General features: G+C 41.3%; 1 protein-coding gene across 20 annotated transcripts in view; it reads left to right on the top strand.

The window, feature by feature from the left end:
- The window catches only part of FGGY (FGGY carbohydrate kinase domain containing), a 420,837-nt gene that overhangs the window by 84,230 nt on the left and 309,825 nt on the right, over nt 1-26,782 (top strand). The window contains exon 1 of one of the 20 annotated variants that reach the window (XM_025427832.3): nt 4,773-4,903. The exons of 17 other annotated variants lie outside the window; for them this stretch is intronic. In XM_025427832.3, the coding sequence (XP_025283617.1) occupies nt 4,887-4,903 (17 nt within the window). In that variant the 5' untranslated portion in view covers nt 4,773-4,886. Of the gene's footprint in view, nt 1-4,772; nt 4,904-5,700; nt 5,778-14,063; nt 14,107-26,782 lie in introns of those variants that run through there. 2 more of the 20 variants (XM_049110376.1, XM_035716033.1) reach the window with 2 other exon arrangements.

Below are 26,782 nucleotides of genomic sequence, written 5' to 3'. Positions count from 1 at the left end.
AATTAAGGAAGTGGGGAGATAGGGTGCAAAGTCAGCTGTGCCTCCTCTGGTGCTTCTGAGTGGAGAAAGCAGATTGGGGGGGGGGGAGGAGGTGCAGTTTCATACTCCCTGAGGGCTGAGGCAGCAGCATGGCAGAAAGAAGGGAGAAGCTTCCACTATAGTATCTGCCTTTGGTGACATGTCCGTAGTCCACATCCTTTACTTAGTACTTGACTTCCTCATTGCCTTTTGCAGTTGCATATCAAAGATAAGACTTGATTTAAAAAAAAAAAAAGTGTTGGGATATAATTCACATCTTTTTTTTTTCTTAAGATTTTATTTATTTATTCATGAGAGACACAGAGAGAGAGACAGAGACAGAGACACAGGCAGAGGGAGAAGCAGGCCCCATGCAGGGAGTCCGACGTGGGACTCGATCCTGGGTCTCCAGGATCATGCCCTGGGCTGAAGGCGGCAATAAACCACTAAGCCACCAGGGCTGCCCATATAATTCACATCTTATGTAAGTCAGCCATTTAAACTATACAGTTCAATGCTTTTGATAGATATTAATTTTTATGAATTGTAAAATATATATATACGGCATAAAACTTACCATTTTAACCATTGTTAAGAGTATGGTTCAATGGCAATAATTAAACTCATGGTGTTGGACAACCATTATCACTGTTCATTTTCAAAATTTACTCCTCTCCCCAAAGCAAAAACTCTATATCCTTTACGCAATAGCTCCCCATTCCTCCCTTCCGCTACCCCTGGTAATCACAAATCTTCTTTCTGTCTCTATGACTTTGCCTATTCTAGATACCTCATAGAAGTAGGATCATAAAATATTTGTTTTTTTGTGTGCCTGGCTCATTTCCTTGGCATTACGTTTTCCACATACAGCCATGGTGTAACCTGTGCCAGAATTTCGTTTTTGTGGCTGAAGGATACTGCATTGAGTACATATACTACATTTTGCTTTTCCATTCATCTGTTGGTGGACCCATGATGGATGATTGGGTCCATCCTTTTGGAATATTGGAAGGAAGATTACTTCTTCCTTTTGGCTGTTGTGACTAATGCAATGAACATTGATGTATGAGTATCTGTTTGAGTCTGCTTTCATTTTGTCGTGGGCATATACCTAGGAGTGAAATGGCTGGGTCATACGGTTAATCTGTGTTTAGCTTTTTGAGGAATTGCCAGATTTCTCCGTAGCGGCTACATCATTTTCCATTCCCACCAGTATTGTGTGAGGATGCCGATTTTTCTACCTCTTCACCAATACTTTATTTCCTTTTGTATTTCTTATTATAGCCATCCTTGTAACTATGAAGTACATCTCTTTGTGACTAAAGGCTTGATTTTTTAATGTTAGAAATCTGAATGAAAGTGAAATTGATTGAATTTAGATTATCCTAGAGGTAACATTTTTTTTGGTCAGACCTTAGTTGAAACTGAATAAGGATTCTTTAGGAATGTCATAAAATTAAAGATTTCTGGGGGGAAAAATCAAAGTTGTTCTTGACATGATGAATGCTAAGGCTCTTTGACTTGCATTGTTTCATGGTCATATTGAAGAATGATTTCCAGAACAATGGTATGAAACAGTTTTTCTAGGTTCTAGGAAGAACAATTCAGTCATCTTCTTATATCAGCTTATTTTTTAGTATATCTCATAGTGCTGAGAAATGGCCTGCAAATATTAGCTTTCCTTTTCCCTTATTTTTGGGAAAGAGGAGTGCTTTCACTCTCTGTAGAAGAAATATGATCTTTTCTTCTTCACTAAGACATAATAGAGAATTAAAAAAAAACAAACAGTTGATTAAACACTTAAGGGTTCATTCTCATCTGTAAATAAATGGAGACGTGTAGAGTCTTGGCTGTGTCAGCCCCGTGAAGTCATCAAGGGCACTAGCTCTTTTATTTTTTCTTCACCATCCTTCATCCTGACTTCCATCCTCGAGGTGACCCTATGGTCCAGGTCAGCTGCTGGAGTCTCTGTTGTCCAGTCTGTATTCTTTGTAGCAGGGAGAAGGAAGACAGGGGTGCTCAAAAAGGATGTTCTGCTGTACCCATGTTCAGCCTTTTTTAAGCAAACATTCATAGAAGATCTATAGAATACTTCAGTTTGTATATCCTTGGCCAGCCCAGGTTTATTGTTACACCTCATTTGAATGGAGCCCAGCTAAATAAAATAGACTTTTAGTTGGATGCATTGCTACCTGAATGAAATTGAGTTTCTCTTTCTACTAGAGCAAAAAAGGAGAATTAGTTTGGGCAGGTAAAAAAATAATTGCAGAATTGTCATTTCTCAGTAAATTGCATTGACCTATATGTCCCAGATACCGATGTGTAATCCATTTATGATAGTCATCAGGAGGAGGGTGAGGATGGCGGAAGTTATGGGGGAGGTGGTATATGGTTGGAAGCAACGTAGTTCACAGTTTCTGTAATTCAGTCATTGATTTATTCTTTGCATATATATTAATAGAGCATCCAAGAAGTACCTAGTCTCTAATCTAGCAGTAGGTACGTACACATTTGTTTAAACTCTTCAAATGTATGTGAAGGCTGGAGCCAGATACTTCTTAGCCCAAAGCTTTGCCATTTATCAGCTGGGTGTATTGGGGCAAGTCATTTAATCCTTCTCAATCCCAATTCCCACTTAGTGTTGAAGGAGGACAAAAAGTACATCGATTTGCTTTATGGAGAAAAAGAAGCACCGTGAGTTACACCTCTGTCTGGTTCTTGCCTCACAGCAGTGTGTAAGAAGTGCTACTTCCATTTCTCTTTTTCTTCAGTTCTTGTTATTTTTATTTTACAATTTTAAGGTGGATATAAATTCTTTTTAAACAGCTTGTGCATGGGGTAGGGAGGATGGGCCTTTGAGCAACCAGATAACCTGTTTGATAGCCTGTCTGCCCCATTTGGGGGTTTTGTCTTGGCTGTGATGTGATCAGGGGGTTCAGTGAGTCCTGGAGGGTGAGACTTCAGCAAAGGTCTCAGAGCTATTCTGGGCAAGAAGAAATGGGTAGTTGTCAAGAGGCTGAAAGTCCAGGTAGGTAGAAGAGGATGGACTGTTCTAGGTCCATCAGGGGGACACGGAAGGGCTTCTCATCCATGCCTAACAGAAGCACCAGAGTCAGGGCACAGACTGTTTGCAATGGGGAGTCCTACTGCTTCCCTACACTGATGCTTGACTGTGGGATCACTGATTGTCTCTCTTTATCTGCTATGTTGAGACTCTGTGGAAGGATGAGTTTCTTCCTTCACTTTGCATTTGTAAAGTCAATCTGGACAGAAAAGGTTAAGAATCTTCATCTTTGTCCTTTGGAACAAAGGAGGTAAAAATGTGTGACCCCAGGTGGTTTTGTTATGCACTTTTTTTCAGCCCTCTGCTGCGTACATCTAGACATGAATTTTCTGTGCCCGAAAGATGATAGCCGGTATGACTGCGATTTTCCAACCAAGCAGCAATATAGCGTTTCCTTTACCTAATACTTCGCTCTAAGACCTTGCATCACTTTTAGAATATAATCCCGTTTGCCCTTTCAGTATGGTAAAGTAGAACAACTTCTGAATACGATTCTGCATTTATCATTCTGCTGGAAATGCTTTGAAACTGAAAACGTTAAATAGAGATCTCATTTTCCAGGTGACGTGTCTGAACCTCAGAGGGGTCTCACTCTGGGGTTGAAACCCGTGGATAGAGTAGCGATTAGATTTTGAAGGGACACCTCTATATCACACATTGCTTAAGGGTCCCTTCTCTGACCCTGAGGCATCCCTCAGACAGACAGGGCATTGTGGTCCTTGTGGTAGCTGACATTTGCTTCGTATCCAGGAGGGGCCAGCCTCTGTTGGACAGCTCTATTGTGAACTTTGTCATTAGGCCTTTTGAATGTGTTGTACTTTGTGATTCTGCGGACCTAGTTTTAGTCACTGATGAAAGGTATAACAGTCAGTCCTGGGGCCCATGCTACTGTGAAGGCTTGCCTGTGTTTGAGACCTACGTCATGAGATGCACAAGGTGGCGTGGTGTGGAACTTGGAAGACTGGTGTCTGGAGCAGCCAGGTCACCTTGGGCCTCCTGGCACTTGGTTTCTTTGTCTGTAAAACTTAGTGGTTGGATTAGGTGATCCATTTAGCCCCCCTAGGACTAAAGTTCTCAGTCTCTTTGGATTCTTTCTTAAAACTCATTCCTTTGTAGAAAGTTATTGTAAAACTCTACCATTATAATTCAACCCTTTGGGCTGGAATTTGATGTCAAAATCCTGTATCTTTTTCTTTTCTTTTTTCTCTTCTTCACTTCTGTTTAGTTTCTTTTTTTATATATACCTTATTTGTTTTTCCTGTTTTCTTCATTTTCCTTCCTTCCCCTCTCTAAATTATTGTCAAGGGCCTTTGAAGAGAATTCTTAAATGTTATTAAGAAATTGCAGTCAGGGAGTCCTTTGTTCCCAAGCCATTTAGAAGATTGCTTTTCCTTTTGTTAAATACAAAAAATTGTCAACCTATGTCGTTAAAATGTGCCAAAAACTGCATTCACCAATAAAAAGTGTCAGCTCTCATTATTTCCCAGATATTATTCTTTTCAAAAGCTGAGCGCTCTCCCCCGGCTTTCTAAACAATCTTCGGCTCATTCATCTTCCTGGTTTCGTTACATTTTTGAACTTCTCTGGGTCTATATAGGGTGGCAGCCTGTCTTTTAAAAATTAATGGGTTCCAAATGCCATTCAAACCTATTTCCGCCTCAACCTCCCGTTCCTCTCTCTAGCCCTGCCTGTTAGGAGTCTTATTCTGTATAAATATTGAGCTGGAGATAGTTTCTAAAGAGGTGTTTGGACTTTTAATTAACACTGACAGCCTGTCTGCTTGGGATTTTGCTCTGCTGTCTCCATGGAAAAGTCAGGCAGGTCAGTATGGAGAGGGGAGGGAGGCTCCACAGTGGATATGTTCCTGGCGGCTGGCCCCAGAGACACTGAACTCTGAGCCAACCATGAAGTCATTTTGAATTTAAGGAGTCTTGCTAATCCAAAGCAATGTGTCTTAATTTGACAAAGTAAAGGCTGCCCGATAAGCAACCCTAACTACAAGTTCTGTGACAGGGGGGCTGTTTGTAAGTTTAGATTGTGCTAGAGAAATGTGGTGCTGTGGAAGAATGGGCTCATTTTCTTCTGTTTACTCCTTTTCCCACCCCATCCCCCCTCCTCTCCTCTCCTCTCCTCTCCTCTCCTCTCTCTCTCTCTCTCTCTCTCTCACTCACTCACTTTGGCCCAATTCAGCCCTGCAGTCTGGCCTCTGCAGTGGCTTGATGTGAAATTTGAGAAACATATGTAGTTTTCTATTTCAGGAAAATGATCTCAGGGATTGAATGTGTTTTTTTTCTTTTTTTTTTTTTTTTTTGTTGGCTGTTAAGCTCTGATCTTGCCCAGTGTGGTTTTTTGATGATGGGAAAGAGGCTTCGAAGTGCTTTTTATCAGAATTTCATGTAATAAACCTGAAGGATTGGTTTCTTTGGTTCCTCCCCCAGCCCACGACACAATGTCATCTATTCTGGCAGAAGTGGGAAGAAGTGCGCATTGTTCATCTTACAATCAATTCATTGCTGCTGGCACACATACACAAAAATGGCCACTGTGTCTGTCTTTCACAAAAGCTATTTTAAATGTAGTTCGGTGGAGGACCAGGGGTCTGCATACTGTTGCTCATAAAGGGACAGAGATCCATGGGGGAGAAGTCTGCCTTTGTTTGGGCTTGGAAGGGCCAGTATTCTTCTTTGTTCTGGAGGTGAGTGCCAACAATGGGCCTAGTGCCCTGGAAACCAAACTTCATTGATCCAGCCATGCAAAGGAGGTACAGGCCAGCATTGCTGGGGCTTGTCGGGAGAAGGGCCAAGTGGAGTCAGGCAAGTAGGCTGGGGTGAGGCTGACGTGGGCACTGGCTGAGAGGTGGGAGGTGAACTCAGTATTTTCTGTTAGGTCCAATCCACCACATGTCTGAAACATGGCTCCAGCCCTTGGAAGCATCTCACTCATGGTGGAGAAAGGCTCCATGACTGTGGTTATCCACCAGTCATGAGCTTCTTGAAGACAGTAGCATATATGTTTTCATCTTTGCATCTTCGGAGCACTTGCTGAATTAACAAGGGAATGATGTGCTTCGATGGAGGTTTCCACAGGATGTGCTGGGGATATAGAGACGGGATCAGCCTACTCACCCTCAGACTTGGGGTGAGGTAAGGAAAATGAAGCAGAAGAAAGCACAGGAAAGGCATATCCAGAGGGAAGGGAGCTGACATTCCCGGAAGTATTATGCAATCTGATACTTACATTCTATCATTTTTACAGATGAGGAAAATAAGACTCAGGTCAAGCCATGCATTCAAGATGACACGGCTACTAGGAAGCAGAGAAAATCTGAAGCTAGATTTCTGTGGCTCCCAAGCCATTCCCCGTGTTGTGGCCCATCTTACTAGCAGGGAAGAAAGGATGAAGACTCTAGTTCCTCTCACACTGAAGTTGGCTCTACTTTCTTTTTTGTCCTAGGTGAACTGCCTCCTTTGGGTTCCCAAGATCTGGCATTTGTTGTAGTAGGTTGGAAAAGTTTAAGAGACTTGGGCATTAGCAGAGATGGGCCTCCCATAAAGTGAATGCAGTGAAGCTTAAGCTTGACTCTTACTTGCGTGAACCCTTCTGAGTGTTGGCAGTTGTTGGGAGTTGTAAAATATTTCAAGTGAGGAGAGGTTGCTAAAAGAAGTATTTCTACCTAGGCATTTCTGATCTCATGCATTCATCTTGAATGCATGGCTTGACCTGAGCCTCAAAGCTCAAGCTGTTTGTTTCAATTTTTTCTTGTTGTAAATATTCATCATTACACCTGATTTTAAATGAATAATTTAGTATTCCTTTTCTCAGAGAGTCCCCACAAATAAAAGCTTCCAAACCTGGATTTGCCCTGGGAAGTGGTGTGAGAGGAAGGAGTCCTTCATGGAGGAAAGAATGTGAACTATGGGGTAGGAGGCTGAGTTTGGATTCTGGTATAATATGAGAGCCTGGGAACTGATGCTGTGACCTTGAACCATTTACTTACCTTTTCTGCACTGTATTTTCCTCCTTTGTACCTCATAGGCTTGTTATAGGGACAGAAAGAGTTCATGTGTATAGAACTTCTAGGACAGCCTGCTAAGGACTCAGTAAATGTTAGCTGCCCCTGCCACACTGTTCTACGTGACTCAATAGATGGAGCTTAATACCAGTGTTCGCCATTAAAACATTGATCTTCTGAAGGGTATAGTGCAAGGATAACTCTAGACTTCCATTAAAAATCCTACAGATTATATCACTTTAGGCATTTATTTCCTTGGCATCTTTGACCGTCATCCAAATGTCTTCAAATAAATTTTATTATATGGAAAACTGGTGATATTTTCACAGAACTGAGACATGAGCCACCTTCATCTTCTGCTGCTCTTCAGCACACACCTGCATTCCAGCCCCATCCAACATCCTCCAAGTCTCTGGGCCTCTTCCTGTCCTCTTGCCTTTGCATATACTGTTCCTTCTCTTGAAACTATCCTTCATGCCCTCTTTACTTTTTCTTTTTTTTTTTTTTTAAAGATTTTATTTATTTATTCATGAGAGACACACAGAGAGAGGCAGAGACACAGGCAGAGGGAGAAGCAAGGCTCCATGCAGGGAGCCTGATGTGGGACTCGATCCAGGGTCTCCTGGGCTGAAGGTGGCGCTAAACCGCTGAGCCACCCCGGCTGCCCCATGCCCTCTTTTCTACTTGGTGAACTGTTGCTGTTGCTCATCCCCTAGGGCCCATCTTCAATGTCATGTTATTTGTGAAGACTGTCAGACTCCCCAGGACTTCTCCTCTTTTATACACTTGACCCTTAACCAGCATGGGGGGTTACTGGCACTGACCCTCACGTGGTTAAAAATCCACATATAAGTTTTTATTCCTAAACAACTGTCAATTGTTGACCAGAAGCCTTACCAATAACATAGAGTTGATTCACACATATTTTGTATGTTATGTGTATTATGCACTGCATTCTACAATAAAGTAAGCTAGAGAAAAGAAGATGTTATTAAGAAAGTCACAAAGAAGAGAAAATATATTGATAGTATTGTGCGGTATTTACTGAAAAAAATCCACATGTAAGCGGACCTCTGCAGTTCACACTCATGTTGGTCTCGGGTCAACTGCACAGTCACTGTTTCTCAGCATGTTTTCCTTCTACTAGTCTAGGAAGCTCTGGAGAAAGAAACAAGAGTTTATTCACCTTTGCAGCCCCTGGTGCAGAGTGTGACAAATGTTAGGAGATGAGAAATTTGGGGGCATTGATTGGAAAGAGTTTCTCTTGTCACTGTTATGTTTCAGAAGTCATAATAGTTCCAGAAAAGCTGTTTGGTGTGATTACACAGAATCATGTTTTTCCATTAGTTTATGCTCCACTTTAAGAAATGTACTTCACACCTGATGGAGCTTCAATTTGAAATGACTTTCTAGCCTTTTCTCTTTGCTTCCCTGCTTTTAACCTCTGATTTAAGCAGATAACAATTGGTAAATAACTGCTTAAGTTGCCTTCCTTGCCAGACTGCAACTTCGTGAGTGCAGGACCTTGTATGTTTGGTCCACAGCTCCATCCTTAAGCCTTGACGCTGGGATCTGTACGGAGTAATAGTTATGGATGTAGAAAAAAGTATATTAATAATAGTATTGGTAGTCTAAACTAATTTCAGAGTACCTAATATGTGCTGGCACATTGTGAGTATGTGGCATACGCTAGCCCCTGTCTGTCCTTCAATATTGCCGTGTTTTGGGTACTGGAATTACCATGTAGACTTTGTAGCTAAGGAAGCTGAAGCTCAAAGCGGCCAAGAAACTTGTGCAAAGTCACACAGTTAGCGAGTGATAGATCTGGGATTTGAACCCAGGCAGTTGGTCATAGAATCCAGGCTTTTTACTGCTATGCTAATTAGTACTAATTAGCTCAGTAACTTTTTTTTTTAAACTGATTATTAAAGGAGTCTAATGAGACCTATTTTTCAAAAGAGTTCATTTGTTAGGTGATTGTTCATTTAAACCATGGTTCTTCAAAGTGGGGTGCGCAGACCAACATGAACATCGCCTGGAAATAGATTAGAAATGGATATTTTCCAGTCTCACACCCACCTGCTGGAGTAGAAACTCAGAAAGGGGGACCCAGTAATCTGTGTTTTAACAGATCCTCCAGGAGTTTCTGATGGGTGCTAAAGTTTGAGAACCACTTCCTAAGACTAAATTATTTCCTCTGGAATTTTACTCTTTTTTTTCTTTGTCCTTTATATTTGAGGGTAAAAAATAAAAACATTTTTTCCAGGTTTATTGAGATATAATTGACATATTACATTATATGCTTATGGTGTGCATTGTGTTGATTTGCTACCCTTATGTATTACGAAAGGATTACCATGTTAGCATTAGCTAACACCTCCATCACATCCCATAATTATCATTTCTTTTTGTGTTGTGAACATTTAAGATTTACTCTCTTAGCAACTTTCACACATGTAATACAGCACTGTTGACTCTAATCACTATGCTGTATGTTAGGTTCTCACAACTTATAGCTGGAAGTTTGTACATTTTGACCAACATTTCCCCATTGCCCCAACCCCACAGCTTCTGGCAACTACCATTTTACTGTTTCTATGAGTTTGGCTTTTCCACATTCCCCTTATGAGTGACATCATTTTGTCTTTCTCTATCTGACTTATTTCACTTACTATAATGCCCTTAAGGTCCATCTATGTTTAGCAAATGGCAAGATTTCCTTCTTTCTAATGGCTGTGTAATACTCCATTGTATATATTTACCACAACATCTTTATCCAGCCAGCCAGCCACTGATGGACACTGAGATTTTTTTTCTCCATATCTTGGCTATTATGAATATGCTACAATGAAGATGAGAATACAGATATCTCTTAGAAATCTTACTTTCATTTCCTTTGGATCTATACCCAGAAGTGGGATTTTTAGATCACATGGCAGTTTTACTTTTGATTTTTTGAGGAACCTCCATACTGTTTTCTATTATGGCTCTACCAGTTTCCATCCCTTCCCACGGTGCATGAGGGTTGCTACTTGCCAGTACTTAGCTCTTTCTGATGATATTTATGGCTTTTCTTTAAATGAGTCCTACTTTTGGATATCTCACCTCTGTGTACCTCTGATTTATGTGACATTTATATGGGGGACCAAGCTCTAACCTTAGTGAATGTTTTTGTTAAGGTTCTTGAGAGATTTTGAGGTTTTGGGTGTATCTGTAGCTTGGTGATGGTTTGTTGTTGTCATTAGATTTTGTTTTGTTTTGTTTTGTTTTGTTTTGCTTGTTTTTTGGTGCTGATAGATTTCAGGATCTGAGAGCTTTAGGAATACAAAACCCCCGTCCTCCAGCCTTCTCTCCCAGGCTCCTCTAATTGGAGGGTGAAGAAGGAGCCCAAAGATACAAGGATTACAGAGGCAGGGCAAGTAACAGAATCAGGAAAGGAGGAACCTCTTTCATGTCTTTACACTTCCCAGAAATATCCTTGGCTGCTATGGACGTTGGTTTACACGTGGTAGAACAAAACAAAACAAAACAAAACAAAACAAAACAAAACAAAACAAAACACTGGACTCTGAATTGGACTTGGAATCTTGGTTTCAGCTTTTTTACATACGTGATTTTAGGAAAGTGACCGTGCTGAACAGAAATTTCTTCATCTGTGCCATGGAGATACCTACTTGATGATGATGGTGGTGGTGGTGGTGGTGATATGGGAATTTATTGAGGCACATGGTGAACATTTAAGTTCTACCTATTATATTTGTGTTGAGGGAAAGCAGTAAGAGCTAGATTTAGTCACTAGCATCTTTACCAGACAGTCTTCTGAGAAATGGATTGTAGGTTTGGCAGAGCAGCAAGGACTCGCAAGCATTCCTAAATGGCTGGTATTCCATGGAGTGGAGTTCTGGGAGGTCCACCAACCAGAGAAAGCCAGGCACCAGGTTGAACGCTTTATGTCTTAAATCTTTTTGTTTTCAAAAAGGTATCTAAAAGTGATTTAACAATGTCAGGATTTAGACATAAGTTTTTTGTGTATGTCTAAGAGGCCAGTGCTACAAGTCAAGGCCTCGGGACTGGAAAAATATTGATGCAACTGTCGGAGGTACATGGTATTTGACCTTCTATTAATAAAGACAAATTATTGCATTTCTGTGATATTTGAGTCTCCCAGAACTTCCCTTAATTCCACTGGTATTCCATTCCACAACTACCAGGGCTGTGGGGACGAGGGACACAGGGTTGTGTTTCTGATTAATGAGGTGGAATCTCAGTCTGATTTACTAAACTGAAAGTCAGAGAGGGTTCAGATAACAACATAGCAAAATTTCCTGAATGATAATAGGCACAGAAATAATGCGAGTATTTGGTGGCACAGCAACAATTTGGCCAGAAGTTATCCACAGGATAGAATGCAAGTCATGGAGGAAAAATAAGTAGGTAAGCACAGCTAAATAGAGGGCAAGGCAAATACAGAGCAGATTAAACTGGGAGCAGAAGGACTTTGCTGGGGGAGGTCTTCAGGGACATCTGCAGGATGTAGGCAGTGGAGTGTCCACATGGCTGTCTGCTGGCACCATCCCACTACACGGACTGCTCCTTTTCACCCAGGCTTTAGTGGCAGGTCACGCTGGCATAGAAAGGTAGGGAAGTATACTCTGCATTACTTAAAAGAAATCTCAGCTTACACAGAGCTGTGTATTTTTTATTGTCGCCTTTGCTGCATTCGCAGGGAGCACTTCGGAATCGGCTCGTGAAAGCCTCAGACTTTAAGGGAGCTCATTCTTGTTTGACAATAGACCCATCAACATCCATTCTTGCCAACTCTCCGACCTTTGGAATAATGTGCACTTGGGTCTGGCCTGTCAATGTCTGTACAGATCCGCCCATGTCAAGGACTCAGTATTGTCGCGAGCACGTCTGAAGGAAGGGGTCCTTCTAATTTTGCTCCTCCAGGACTCATTTTGGGAGAAACCAACTGCTGTTTCTTGCCCTAATGAGATGTGACTATGGAAGGATTGAGTCTGTGGGGCCTCAACTTACATTATGATCCTGTCCCCTTTTATTACAAGTTGCACATGGTGTTTTCAGCCTTTTGTGTCAGCATTTTTTAATCTTCAGCTGCCATCAATTTTTTTTTTTTTTTTTTTTTTTTTTTTTTTAAATTTTTTATTTATTTATGATAGTCACACAGAGAGAGAGAGAGAGAGAGGCAGAGACACAGGCAGAGGGAGAAGCAGGCTCCATGCACCGGGAGCCCGACGTGGGACTCGATCCCGGGTCTCCAGGATCGCGCCCTGGGCCAGAGGCAGGCGCCAAACCGCTGCGCCACCCAGGGATCCCAGCTGCCATCAATTTTATCTGATTCTTGTTGGTCGCGATTATTGGATGTAAAAGTATAAAAAGAAAAAAAAAAAAGTCTTTCCAAAATTCATTTGTCCTGGGCACACAGGATATGTTGACCTTTCCACATGGGTCTATCTGGGGGCTTTTGGCCATGTGGTCAGTTCGCATTGGGTTTTGGGACCACTCTATGTGTGTTTCAGGCAATCCAGATGTTGTGAAATTTTGCAGAATGAGAAAGAAAAGCTAGAGAGAAGTCTGATTTGATCTGACCCGATTGAACCCGATTGGCTAATTAGGACAATACAATTACTGATGGTTGAACTTGTTCATGTCTTTACAAAATAGGAATGAATAGCATTGCTTTATGTTTACATAGTTCCCATCTTTTTAAAGAACTCAAAGGAGCATCCCTTTCTTTATGCCCTGTTTCCAAAATATATCTGAAGTGTTGTACGTGATTTCAATATGTAGGCACATCATCATGAAGGATAAGTGAGTGCAGTGATCATATGGGAAGTGCCTGAAAATGGGATGAGGACAGCCAGTCAAGATTCCAGTAGCTATGAGGCCTTTTGGTATCTATTTCTTCATCTGTATGGTGAGGATAGTAATAGTCCCTGTATCAGAGGGTTGCTGTGACCGTTGACAGGTAAAGCATTTACATAGTAATTGTGGCACATGATCAGTTCTCAATAAATGCTCTTGAGTTGTTTTTAGAATCAGTCAAATATGAATTTGTGTGTCCTCGCTGTCACTTATTAGTTGTATAGTACTGGGCAATAATAGTAAAAATCAAAATGACTGCCGTTGATTGAATATTAACTTACAATGCCAGACCTTATGTTAAGTATTTCATTATTTCTCTCTTAATCCTTTCTCTAACTCTCTGAGGTAGGTAAGATTATACATCCATTTTATAGATGGGTAAGGAAGATTTAGAGATGTTAAGAAGCTTGCTCACCATTGTTACAGAACTAGACTAAGAGCAAAGCTGAGTCTTTCTAAATTTCTCTTTTAAAAAAAATGATTTTATTTATCTATTCATGAGAGAGACAGAGAGAGACAGAGAGAGAGAGAGAGGGGCGGAGGGAGAAGCAGGCTCCATGCAAGGAGCCCGATGTGGGACTCCATCCCGGGTCTCTAGGATCATGCCCTGAGCCTAAGGCAACACTTAACCACTGAGCCACCCAGGCATTCACCTCTCTAAATTTCTTGTTCTAAGTTAGCTACTTAGGTTTCCTGGGCCATGGCCTTATCATTTGTAATAGGAATAACAATAATTATTTGTAGGGGTTATATATTTTACATAAAGTGTTTGGCACTTATAGGGCACTGTTGACAAGGGGCACTGTGATATTATTATCATCCTTGATAGGACGTTTCCATACAACAGAATTTAATTTTCTTTTTCTGATTCCTCATACCATATGTATACCTGTAGGGACTGGAAGAAAGTTCTTAAGGATGGGTTCTTGCATATCTAAGAACTTTAGGATAGTACATATAATCTAGAAGTGGATGGACACTAAATCTGGGTGCCATGTAAGGAAAAGCACAAGGGTTCATGCACTTGAACAGGTCCATGGCTTGGCCTCAACATCTTGCTTTTCTGTTTATTCTGAAGGTTTTTTGAGGAAAATGGCTCAGTTAAAGACAAGCATCTGGGAATCAAGTAAGTTTGGATGGTCGGGTGGAGTCAGCATTATACACACATTTCTGGCATTTAGAATAGACAAGAGTCCTTTAGACTGGTATGTACAGATGGAATATTCTGTGATGTTTTAGCCTCTGTGTCTTACCTTAGTAAGTGAAAACATATTATAGAATTAGACTGGGGGCCACTTCCTTATTTCTCTCCTCTCCTGCTCTAGTCAGATTTTCCATATGAAGGATCAACGCCTACTTCCTTCACTTATTCACTTACTCTTTCCCTTCTCAACCCTCTATGGTAATTTCAACCTTACTATTTCACTTAGAGAGCACCCCTTATCCTCTTACTGTGGTTTATTTTGGAAACACAAACCCCAGATGTTTCTTCTCACCTGCCTATCAATCCCACATCCTCCAATGACACAGAGTTTTAAGGAATTATCCTCTTATGGCATATTTTAAAGTTTATGATTTTATTTTATTTATTTTTAAAAATATTTTATCTATTTATTCATGAGACACACACACACACACACAGAGGCAGAGACACAAGCAGAAGGAGAAGCAGGCTCCATGCAGGGAACCCGACGTGGGACTTGATCCCTGAGCTGAAGGCTGATGCCTGACCACTGAGCCACCCAGGTGTCCCAAAGTTTATGATTTTAAAGATTGTTTAGTGGGAACAAGATATGTCTTGGGGACTTCATTTTTCTCTAACTCTTTCATTTTATGTACTCTATAGTTTTTAAAATTTTGTATCAGACACTTTATCATCCTTGTTCTTGTACATAATTTTGGAGTTTGGCTTCCTTGTGAAATTTGGGGATTGTAAAATTGACATTCTGCTCTTAATTCACCTTAATAAGATATGAAGAATTCCAGAATGGAACTTTTACTTTTTTTCGTTTTCTTTTTGGAACTTTTTTTGAAAGCCTCTTGATATAAGTGGAACTAAACAATCAAACATTGTATGTATTCTTTATTGTTGTTTTACATTATGAGTGTTAGAACCAAGCAGTGCCATAAAGATGAGAATTATCTCATTTTTAATAGTACTGTGCTTTATATTATTTATCTTTTTTATGTGGACTCATAGTCTCAAAAAAAGGTACAGTGTTCTTTGTCAGTTCAACTAGGTAATGCCCTAGCTCTTGATATTATCAATCTATTATCTATTATCAATCTATTATTAAATTATTTCGCATTTTTAAATAATTGATTTGGTACATGATATTAACAGTTTTCAAGATCATCATTAATAGCATTTTGCATTCATAATAATATGAATAATATGAGTAATACTATGTAATATTCAGCTTACTGGTATGTCTTCACCATATAAAGCCCATAAAGAATTTTTTTTTCACCTCCCCAGGTGGATCTAAACCACTTACATATATTTAGAAGTGAATATTATGATATTAACAATAAATCTCAAACTACTTTGTATTAATGACTGTTGTTAAACTATCTAGATATGGAGGAGACTCTGGTGATCATCACACACAGGTTAAATTAGTATCAGAATGGATATTGAAAAGAATGCCAAAGACTGAGGCCAAATATAAAACTGATAGTGATGAGTAAATGCTTTTACCATGCTGAACTTTAGTATATTCCTGATTGATCTCGTTTTAGACATGTAGAAAATGTTGAAGGGTCTGAGATGTTAAGTAACCTGCTCAAGGTCATATGGCTAGTTAAGTACTTGCTAGGATTTAAATGATAAAACTCATGCTTTTAACCACTGTACTCCTGTAAGCTACTCGATATGTATCTGTGTATTAAGGAAATCAATCCCCTCAAGGAATTGATTCTAGGGATGAAGATAAGTAATCTTCATAAACTGTAAGTCAAAGTGAAAAATGTTGTGACTGCAGAATGAACAGCATAATAAGAAGCATATGAGTGGCAATAAATTGTGGTGGGATTAGGTACAGAATGAGGGAGAGAGTGGGAGAGAATAGCATCTCAGAGAGGTGGCACTGATTCTGGGTCCCAACCCTTTCCTTAGAGCTACCACACAACCCTTATTCACTCCTGCCGTAGAACATACTATTTAGTGTTTTGACCTATTTACTTATTTTTATCCTCCCAGGAGACTGTAAGCTCTCTAAAGGTAAGCGCTAAATCTGTATCTTTATCACTTAGCATAGGAACTGGTTTAATAAATATGGGATGATGAGTGAAGGAACTGTGTTTGCAGAGCAAATACCATGGGCAGGTGAAGATAGGACATTATAAAGATATGAACATGAATGAAGGTATGAAAAGTGATTGCAAGTTCAGGGAACAGTGGGTAGTGTAGAGTGGATACAGCATGAAAATGTAGACTGGAATCTTGTGAAGAGTTGGGTCAGCCATGTATACTGATACATCATAATAAAGAGTGGTATGTATTATTAAGATTTCTGAGTACATGCTTTTCTCGAATGTACCTTCATCTGTTCCAAGGACGAAGATGGAGGACTGACAGCCTGGGATACATTATGGGAGTTAAAAAGAAATGTTTTCATATCCCCCTCTGCTACTCATCAGCTGTGTGACAGTGGGCATGTGACCTAGCTTTGTAGTTACATAGTAGATAATTGAAAAGATTTGTCAAATAGATTAATTAATAATAGCTTTTTGTAAGAAGGTTTTGAGGCATTTGCAATGCAGCTATATAAAAGACGTAGTGTACTGTGCTTGCTACTTACTCCGTGAATGGGAGACAAAGTTTAGGGGCTTCCAGGCATGAGGGACACTGAGCATTGGCAAGGTAGCAGCTCTGTGGCTCAGAGTGGCTGGTCTATCTGGAACAGAACTAAGATGGTCAAGGGAGGGGGTCAAATCTCTTGGGAGATGGATTATTTGGCTCCTAGGGTCAAGGAAAAGGTCCTGTCTCAGTGAGGCCCTGGAGTGCAAATCAAATAACAGGTGAGATGGTCAGCTCTTCACACCTGACCTGGAGGGGAGGCCTGGGTTCACGGGTGCCTGGGCATGGTGGCCCTGTGCTCCTGAGCCCTTGGACTGAATGCTGGGATGCAGGCAGCACAGTCAAGTCTGGACTCCCCAGAGCTGTTCAGCCCTTGCTGTGGTCTGAATGAGGTTTACCTTCAAGGTTTGTAAGGGTCATGGAAGAAAGGAACTAATGCATTTTGATAGTCAAAAAAGTAAAACAAGGTATTGAGATACCAGTGAGCTGGATGCATAAGTATCCTTTGGTTTTACAAAGAAAATTACCTTTTTCTTTCCTTCCTTCTGTAAATGGTCCTGGAGAATAGCATTTTTCTATTTACTGACTGACCACGCTCTGTGTATGTCCAATGTACAGATTTAGAGAGCTGTCCATTTCTTTATTCTTCACACATTCATCAAAGGCCTGCTGTGTACCCTTTCTTTAAAGGATGTGGGGCTGAAAGCAGGGGTCCCCCGGACAGTCACTTGGCAGTGCCATTAGCGCCTAACAGAAGTCTGGTAGGTTATAGATTCTGCAGTAGCAAAAGGGAGAGTGATCAGCTCCATCCAGGGAATCAGGCAAGGTCTCATAAGGTAGGAAATGAAGGATGAGTGGGAATCTACCAGGTGGATGATGAAGGCCACCTGACAAAAAGGCAGCATGTGCAAAGGCGTAGGCAGGAAAACCATGGTCCATCTGCAAAATTGTGAGCATGTGTAGGATTTGGAGAGAAGAATAGAAAATCCTCCCATACTTTACTCAGGTTTGGGGTTTTAGGAGTGGTTTTGGCATGAGCTATGGAACCAGACTGCATGGCTGTAAACCCTGGCCCTGCTGCTACATGGCTTCCGTGATCTTGGGCCAGTACCCTAACTTTTCTGTCTCTCATTTTCCTTATTTGAGATAACAGTGTGGTTGTGAAAATTGGAATAATAACATAAAGCACTTCGAACAGTGCCTGCCATATGAGTTATTATGAATGATATTATATGTAATTATGTAGCTAGCAATTATTCTTAAATTTCAACCTGTTGTCAAAATGGAATGACCTGGTGAGGATAATGTTTGGAAAAGTAACTGTCAGCTGCATGGGGTGGAGTGTCAGTCAGTTGGGACGGAGAACTGATGCCAGAGTTGGGGAAGTATCACAATATTCACGGAGATGTTGGAGGGCCCTGCTAGTGTAGCCAGAGTGGAGGAAGAAATGGAACATGCTAGGAAGGCAGACCCATTGGGTTTTGGTGGAAGATGCGGTAGGGGGAGGGGAGAAGCCTCTTCTCTGAGTATTCGGGAGTCATGCTAGATGGATGCTGAGGTCCATATGACATCGAGGTACTGTGGTGTCATTTATGGCCGCTCCGCTGAGTGCACTCCCCCCTGAGCTCCCATCCACGCCATGCATGCCGGGCAGTGTTCACTTCATGACGGTTTCAGCTGACTTAAATGTAACGCATGATGATGAACATATTTACATAATGTGTGGCTGGTGAAATCATGGAAGATTGGAATTTCCCATTTTAATTCCATTTTAAAGGTGCTTGTTAAGCAAAAGGATATAATTCATTTTTCAAACTGCTGAAATGTTATTTTGGCCTCTTGAATCAAAGGCATTCCGCAAGTGTTTTCTTTATTACATGCCTTAAACTTTAATTAGAATTTAATTATAAGATCCTGAAGGCATGAGTAAGAGGAGCAGATGGGACAGTAAAAGCAGCTTAGTGAGGGAGGATTAAAGATTAAAAGTCGCTTGTTAATGGCATAAGGAATGAACACAGAGCTAAATTACTTTGCCTTTGTGCTATTCTGATGCTTTTTTCAATTCTGAAACTTAGTTTCATTCCTGGTTTGAAGCTGAAGCATTTCATAGATTTTGGTTTTCATTTTTTGTTTTTCCTTCTGTCCCCAGAGGAGGTTTGTGCATCTAGAATAAAGTCAGTGAAAACTTTTTATTTGAGTCTTCATTCTAAACTTAGAAGGATCCTTTACTATTGGTAAATATTTTTGAACACAAATAGAGAAAGCAGAACCAGGGTAAATTCTTTGCTCCCTCTCTTGCCTCAAAGTATGCGTAAAAAAGGATGGATAGATGTTTCAGGTGTTGTTTGTACAACCGTGCTTCTAGAACTTGGCTGGGCTTGTGTCATTTTTATAATGTGCCAACCCTGGGGCATGCCTCAGTGTCAGTGGGTCTGGAATAATAGAAGGAACATGGTACATGAAACACATAACTTCATAACTGAGATCTTGGATGGATCACTTCACCCCTGATCCTCTATGTTGTAAAAGAATTCTTCTGTGTTGTTAAGGATTTAATCTGAATGCAATAATTCTGCAAGGGTTTTTGAGGGTCTGTTCTCAAGAAGCTTAAACATTAAAGGGAAAACAGACCAATAAATAAATTTTAAAAATGTGCTATAGCAGAAGATATATATCCAGTACCAGTGACAAATTATTAACACAGACAATTAGAGGCAGAAGATAATACGTCTCTAAGGATTTTGTAAATATAAAGTACTCTATAGATAGAAGCCATTTACATATATAAGATGGTATAACTAGGGATGCCTGGCTAGCTCAGCAGTTGAGCATCTACCTTCAGTTCAGGGCGTGATCCTGGGGTCCTGAGATCAAGTCCCATGTCAGGCTCCCTGCATGGAGCCTGCTTCTCCCTCTGCCTATGTTTCTGCCTCTCTCTGTGTGTCTCATAAATTAAAAAAAAAAAAAAAAAAAAAAGATGGTATAACTAGAGATCTAGACCCTTCATTTTTTCACAAAACAGGTAGAACATGATGTGTGAAAAAATGTTTTATTCCTTCCAGCCCTTAGTAGAGTGCTTTGTACCTAGCAGGAGCTCAAGTCGTATTTGCTGGATTGAGACAAAAGTGGCTCACATCATCTCATTAGTAAATGTGAGCTGAGCATGAGAGAGATTTTGTTAAAGCTGGTAGGGGCAGGCATGAGTCTCTGGTTCCAGACTATGTTGTTTTCTGGGACTGTGTGCTATCTCTTCAGCAAGTTAGCCTCTGTACCCCTCCTGTCTTTAGCCTGGCCCAGAGTCAGCCCACCTTGCATTTTGCCCACCTTGAGTCCTTGGCTAGAGAAGCGGGACACCTTGGAACCATCTGAGGGTGTGCTTCCTGGGGGCATATTTGGGGTGATCCCCTGCTAAGCTAAATGATTCCTCTTCTTAATGCTTTTGTCCCTTGTTTTTCTTTTCTTTTTGAAACCATAAATTTAGAATCTTCTCCCTCTTTAATTGCAATCTTAACACCAACTAGATAACATTTGAGAATAAAAAGGAGGGACAGATAAATACTGAAATACCGATTCAAAATTCTATCTTGTCCCACCCAGGGCCTTTTTTTTCTTTAAATAACTTGTTGTTCAATCAATTCTGATTATTTGTGGACTCCATATGTGCAAACTCCTTGAAGTGTAAAAAATTTTTTTAAAGATTTTATTTATTTATTCATGAGAGACAGAGGGAGAGAGAGAGAGAGAGAGAGAGAGGGAGAGAGAGAGAGGCAGAGACACAGGCAGACAGAGAAGCAGGCTCCATGCAGGGAGCCCGACGTGGGACTCGATCCCTGGTCTCCAGGATCATGGCCTGGGCTGAAGGTGGCACTAAACTGCTGAGCCACCTGGGCTGCCCTCGAAGTGTAGATTTGTAACTCTCAAATCAATACTTGTGGGGTTTTTGCAGTCTTTCGTAGACATGTACAGAGTGATGAAAAATTTTCGAGTTGCCTGATGCACATGTTCTCAGCCAAGGTTGAGCAAAATGACCTTCAGCCTTCTTGTTTCTGCTCTCATCCTATAAACACTGTCCTTTTTGTGGTCTTTTAGTGCCACATTTTCCCCATTTTTGTGCCTTTTGTGGGTGATTGCAGTATTTATTTATTTAAAGATCTTATTTATTTATTAGAGCCTACGAGAGAGCACAAGGAGGGGAAGGGGCAGAGGGAGAGAGAGAGAAGCAGACTCTGCACTGAGCAGGGAGCTGGATGTGGTGCTCCATCCCAGGAGTCTGGGATCATGACCTGAGCTGAAGGCAGATGCTTAACCAACTGAGCCATCCAGGTACCCCAATGATTTCATTTTTTAAAGTGACCCCCAAATATAGTTCCAAAGTGCTGTGTTTCTAAGTGCAAGAGCACTGCATTGTGTCTTATGGAGAAAATACATATGTTAGGTAAACTTAAGACATGAGTTAAATGCTGTTGTCCATGAGTTCAGTGTTAGTGAGTCAGCAATATATACTTAATGGGGTGTTTTTAAACAGAAGCACGCATAAAACAAGGTTGTGTATTGATCTGTTGATGAAAGTGTAACCAGCAGCTCACAGGAACCTAACCTTGTGTTTCCTTTGGGAACAACGGTTCAGTATTCACTAATGCAGCCTTTGTGGAGACTTGCTAGAACATGACTAGTGCGAATAATGAGAAGACTGTAATCATGACCTGAGCCAAAGACAGGTGCTTAACTGACTGAGCCACCCACGTGCCCCAATCACACACTATTTTAATTTAGCACTCACGTTGGCCTGTTTGTGCTCAGATCCATCTGCTGCCCTTGCATTTCTCCTTTGTGCATTGTAGGGGTTCACCCCCTGCGATCTGATATTTTGACACTCTTGGGAGATGGGAGGCAGGAAGAAGAGGGAGGCCAGAGTGTTGGTCCTTCCCTCTCTCTGCCTTGGGTAACATTGTTGGCAGTGGTCACATCCCCTTCATGGCTCTCCCACCCTCTGGGCAGGTCCCTGTGGCTCCAAGTTCTAATTGATGACTTTGGCTCTTGGGGTTCAGCAAATGTACCTCCTTCTCTTGTTCTGTCAACTTCCTATTGTTGCTAATCTGACTTTCTTCCCTGTCTGCATGTGTAAAGCATCAGATTCAAAAGCCAAGGCAGGACAGAAAATGAGACAATGGTAGCAAGAATCACCCACTGTACAGGAGGGACTGAGCAGGGGTGGAGGGAGTGGTCAGCCACCAGCCATATGTGTTGAGTACATGATGCTGGAGCTCTGTGTGCACAGGTTAAGCAGCTAAGATGCCATGGACCATTGGAAAGCAGCCAGTACCTCTAATCCAGAACTTATTTGTCTGGGATACGATTCCCTTAAATTTGACTAGCTCATGCACTGAGGGAGAAAAAAAATCTATTCTGATAATTATTCTGACAGGGCTCTAACAGGGCCTCTTTCCCTAGAGTGAAAAAATATATATTTCTGCCTTCTTTTCGTCCCCCTTTTCACCTTCAGACCCTTTCTCCCAAGAGTGTGTGGTCCCTTGCGAGTCTTATACTCCATTCGGAGCATCTTGTGTTGGCACAGCCCTTATTAAAAATGCATTTTCTCTGAGTCTTGTGTACACCCCCTGAAGTGTGGGTTAACAGAAGGGCCTTCTAGAGCTGAAAGACATTTTTGAAGAACCACTACACCAGGCGGCATTAAATATTGATCACCTGCCACATGTAAATTGTTCATCATCTTGCTTTAACTCCTGGACCAGAATGTTTCTCGTCCCTTTTCTGCTAAAGTGGAGATCACAGACAAGCTGCTTTTTACCCTGCCGTGTGTTGTTTGCCTGTCCCAGGAATATGGGACATTTCTCTGTCCTGGGGGAAATACTAGGAAAGATTGCTTCTGACTGTCAGCGTCTCATTGGGGGATGGGCAATGTTGAGGCCAGAACACCCAGATTCCAGGGCAAGCAGAAGAGGCCCTGCCCCTTGCAAGCTGTGTGGGCTTGGGAATCTGATACTCATCATTTACCTTTGTAGTGTTGGTGCAAGGAGGCAGCACACACCCAGCTTTGAACACAATTCCTGGCCCTTCATGGGGATGCCATGTGACAAAGCTCTCTCCCCACTCTCCTTACTTCTTAGGTTTATCTGGGGCCTACCCAATATATTTCTAAGCAACCTAGAGTGTAATATGCTATTAATAATAACCCAAAGCACCCAGTATAATCTTATTAAACGAAAGTGAAATGTTAAGACACCCTTCACTGTTTTTTGGAATGTTTTTGTAAACGATCTTGATCTTGCTAAAAACAAAAACAAAAAAACAACCCACAGCATCTTAATGGTTTGTTTTAGCCTTTGCCATTCATACCTGAAAACATTAGAAGTTTGGAAAATTTTGGCAGACACATGTGCACATTCATATACGTGTGTTTATATATAGGTTCTTTCTCTTTATATATGTATGTGTAGGCACATATATATAACTCTTTAGAAGGGTTATTATAGTGTTTTATTTTCTTAAAGTCTGTATTTCACATCATTTTTCCCCCCCAGAACTGTTTATCCTCACTCCAGACATGACCGTTGGAAAGGTGGCAGGAAAAACAAACGGCTGGTGTGTTTTGGGGCAGTCTGCATTCCTTTTAACTCTCTGAGACCAGGCTTATGCTTGGGCTTTCAACCTATTTGTCCTGGGGCCCAACCACTTTGATTTGCTTGAAAATTATCCTGTTGTTCAAGCTCCTGAGAGCTGCCACAGAGGTTTCTTGGGTTTATGAACTGGAGATCTATGAAGTGTTTGATTTTATTTGTAACATTAACCATGGCAGCCTTAACTGGGCTTTTGTTTTCTTATTTAACTTTTATCCCTGTAACCTTAACCTAATTTATTTTTCAAATCTTCATCCTCTCCCATCCCACAATTCCTAATCCCTCTTTTGTCCTCAGATTTTCCTCCAAAGTCAAGAGAATGACATTTAAATCCATCCTTTAGGAAGTGCCTAAAATGCAACATACACACAGAATTACTGTCTTCTCCTGGATTTCTTAGGAAGACAGACAAAGATTTCAGAGTGTAGAATAGGAAAAGTGCTGACAGAGGTGGTAGTGAAGCTTGGGAGTGGGAGTGTGGATTTTGGAAAGCACTAGGACACTTCTACTTGGCCTTCATATGGACTTTTCCTTCCTCCATGAGGGGCCCAGGAGCCAGGGCTCTGGATGGTTTAGACAGGAAAGGGTTGAAGGGATAACTGCTTCCAGACCCTGATCCTTGAACACTCAGCCATCACTCAGGCTCGTGAGAAAGGGAGCAGGAGACATGAGGGGGCTGAGGGAGTTCCCACACAACTCCCCTCAGCTCCAGCTTGTCTGTACTCATCCCTAGGTGTGCCCTCAGCACAATGGAAGATACTGCATCTCTCATCTCACCCCGCCCTGATTCTGTGGAGGAAAAGGGAGTAGTTCTCTTTTATAGGTCAGGAAACTGAACCTCTGGGAGGTTAAGGAAACATAAAGAATAACTAGGATTATAATGAGTCTGGATTACCCAGTTAGTAGATTTTCTTTCTCACTGGGTATTTTTCTCCCTAGTTTGTATGGCCTTTCTTTGGAGAGTCCCTTCTTGAGGTACTTCAGCCAGAGGGAAGCACTAAGGTTTGTGGAGTCTCTTAGGCATCAGGCACTGTTTTATGCAATATGTATCAATGCAGTGTATGTTCTAATAACCCTGTGAATGGTGGTATTCTGAGGATTAGAGGGATAGGTAATTTCCTCATGGCCACAAAGGACACAGGAGGTGACTCCAGGATCTGAGCTCAGCTGTGACTACAGAACCTTTGCCATGTCTACTACACCCGCTCTTCACACTGGGAGGAGGGCTGTTGGCATGAGGCCACTCACACAGCAGTGGTAGCCGTGAGGTGGTCAGTGTAGACGAGTTGTGTTTCATGCTCTCTTGCAATCTCAATTCATTTCTAGCATGGTGAGGATTTAGGGCAGAGATGGGCTTGCTATCTGAGTCTCAGCCTCCTCAGGAACAGAGATAGCAGTGATGATAGGTATTGCTACCGTATGTGAGTATCTGTGTATGCCAGACAAAGTACGTGAGCTTGATGCACATACTTTCAGACTGACCTAACAATGCTGACATTTTCTCTACTTTACACATCTGGAGACAGAGAAGTTGAGTCCCTCGCCTGCCCCTTGTCACACTACTAGTAAGTGGAGGAGGGGGGATCCTTGCCTAAGACTTCGTATACCAAATCTATAGTCCTTCCACTTAGCCTCTGGGACATCTACCCCTGGGATCATGTACAGAGATTTCCAGTGGCATGTAAGATGATTTACAGTTGTGTAGAGACAGGTGCTAAAGAATATTGGCTCACATGGTTGAGAAGCAACCCGTCCCTTTTTAGTTGTCTTGTAAGCTATCTTTATTACGTCAGGGAGAGAATCTTAGTTAGGTGCCAGTATGCCTTTTATAATGTTCTAATATTTGCACTTTTTTTTTTCTTTTAAGCAAGAAAGAACAGGACTTAGGGTTAGTCAACAGAACCTAGAACATAATAACATCCATTATATTTTCATTGTATATTTAAATTTTCTTTAATTGAAAAATCCATCATGTTCACACATGCAAAATAATATAATGCATTTGTAAAGTATAAGGAGTAATTGAATGGACATCCATGTACCTATCACCTACTGAAAAGTAGACTAATTTCAGATACTCTGGGGACCTTCTGTATATGTCTCTACATCACATCATCTTCCTGTCACTCTCACCAACATTTTATGTAATCGTTCAACAGCAGTATGAGTGAGCCAGGTGATAAACATTCGTACTACGCTATTCCCTAGTTTTGTCAGTCATCTTAGTGATGCTTCTTTCTGGGTCAGAATCTCACCCAGGATCATACAGTGCATGTAGTTCTCTTGGCTCCTTTGTCTCCTATAACTTAGAATGGTCCTCAGTCTCTACCCATCTTTCATGACCATGATGATACCTTTGAAGCATCAGTTATTTTGTGTTATGTCTCTCAGTTTGCTTGGTGCTTCCTCAAGATAAAATTCAGGTTATGCATTTTCAGCAGGAAAACCACTTCCTTCTTAGTGCACTTCATAGTGCACTAAGACATGATGTCATGCCCTTCATAGTGCACTGTGTCAGGAGGCACACGATACCAGTTTGTTCTGTCACTGGGGTTGCTTACAGGGGATGGCACTTGCTTACATTGATGTCTTTCAGTCTCTACCCTGAAAGGACACCATTTTCCCTTTTGTAACTAATGATTGCCTTGTGGGGAGATACCTTGAGATTTTGTAAACATCATGCTTCCTATCATACCTTTGCCTACTAATTCTAGCATCCATTATTAATTCTTGCTTGCAGCAATTATTCCTGTGGTTTTGCCAGATGGCATTTTTTTTCTCTTCATAATTCCTTCCATATCTATTAGGATCTCTCCTATCAGTGGCTTTCTGTTTGTCTACCATTCATTTATTCTTTGAATTCTTTATTTATATCAGTATATACTTCTGGATTATTTTCTTCTGTTGCCTTCAATCCATTACTATCCTTATCTTGCTCAAGTAGTCAACAGATTTCACCATTGCAAGCCCCTTCCGGTTGGCTTCTGTGCCCCTTTGACTTGTCTTCATTTTCTTTTGGTGCACGTCTTTCCTCTCTGGCACCATTGGGTGCCACTTAGGACTCTCCATGCTCCAGCCCTGGAATCAGCGAATACTCTGAGGAACCCTGAGAGAAGCCTATTCTCTGGCTATTCTGCTTTGTTTGCTTCCAGTCATGCCTTCATCTGTTGTGATATGATGTCCACCTTTCCCAGTGCACTGATGCTGCTGTTGTGAAGGTCGCTGCTAAAGCAATGGATACTGTTGCTTCTTATGTCTCAGACACCTCTGTCCTGCATCAGATCCTCTCAGGAGGACAGTAAAGAAAAGTTGCATCATTTCTTGATCCAGCTGCCCTTGTGGCAACCAGTGCCGTGCAGGGC

This window comes from Canis lupus, chromosome 5 (genome assembly GCF_003254725.2).
Source record: "Canis lupus dingo isolate Sandy chromosome 5, ASM325472v2, whole genome shotgun sequence".
In the NCBI taxonomy this organism is placed as follows: Eukaryota; Metazoa; Chordata; class Mammalia; order Carnivora; family Canidae; genus Canis; species Canis lupus.
The sequence above is the reverse complement of the archived record's forward strand: the minus strand, read 5'-3'. Positions and strand labels throughout refer to the sequence as shown.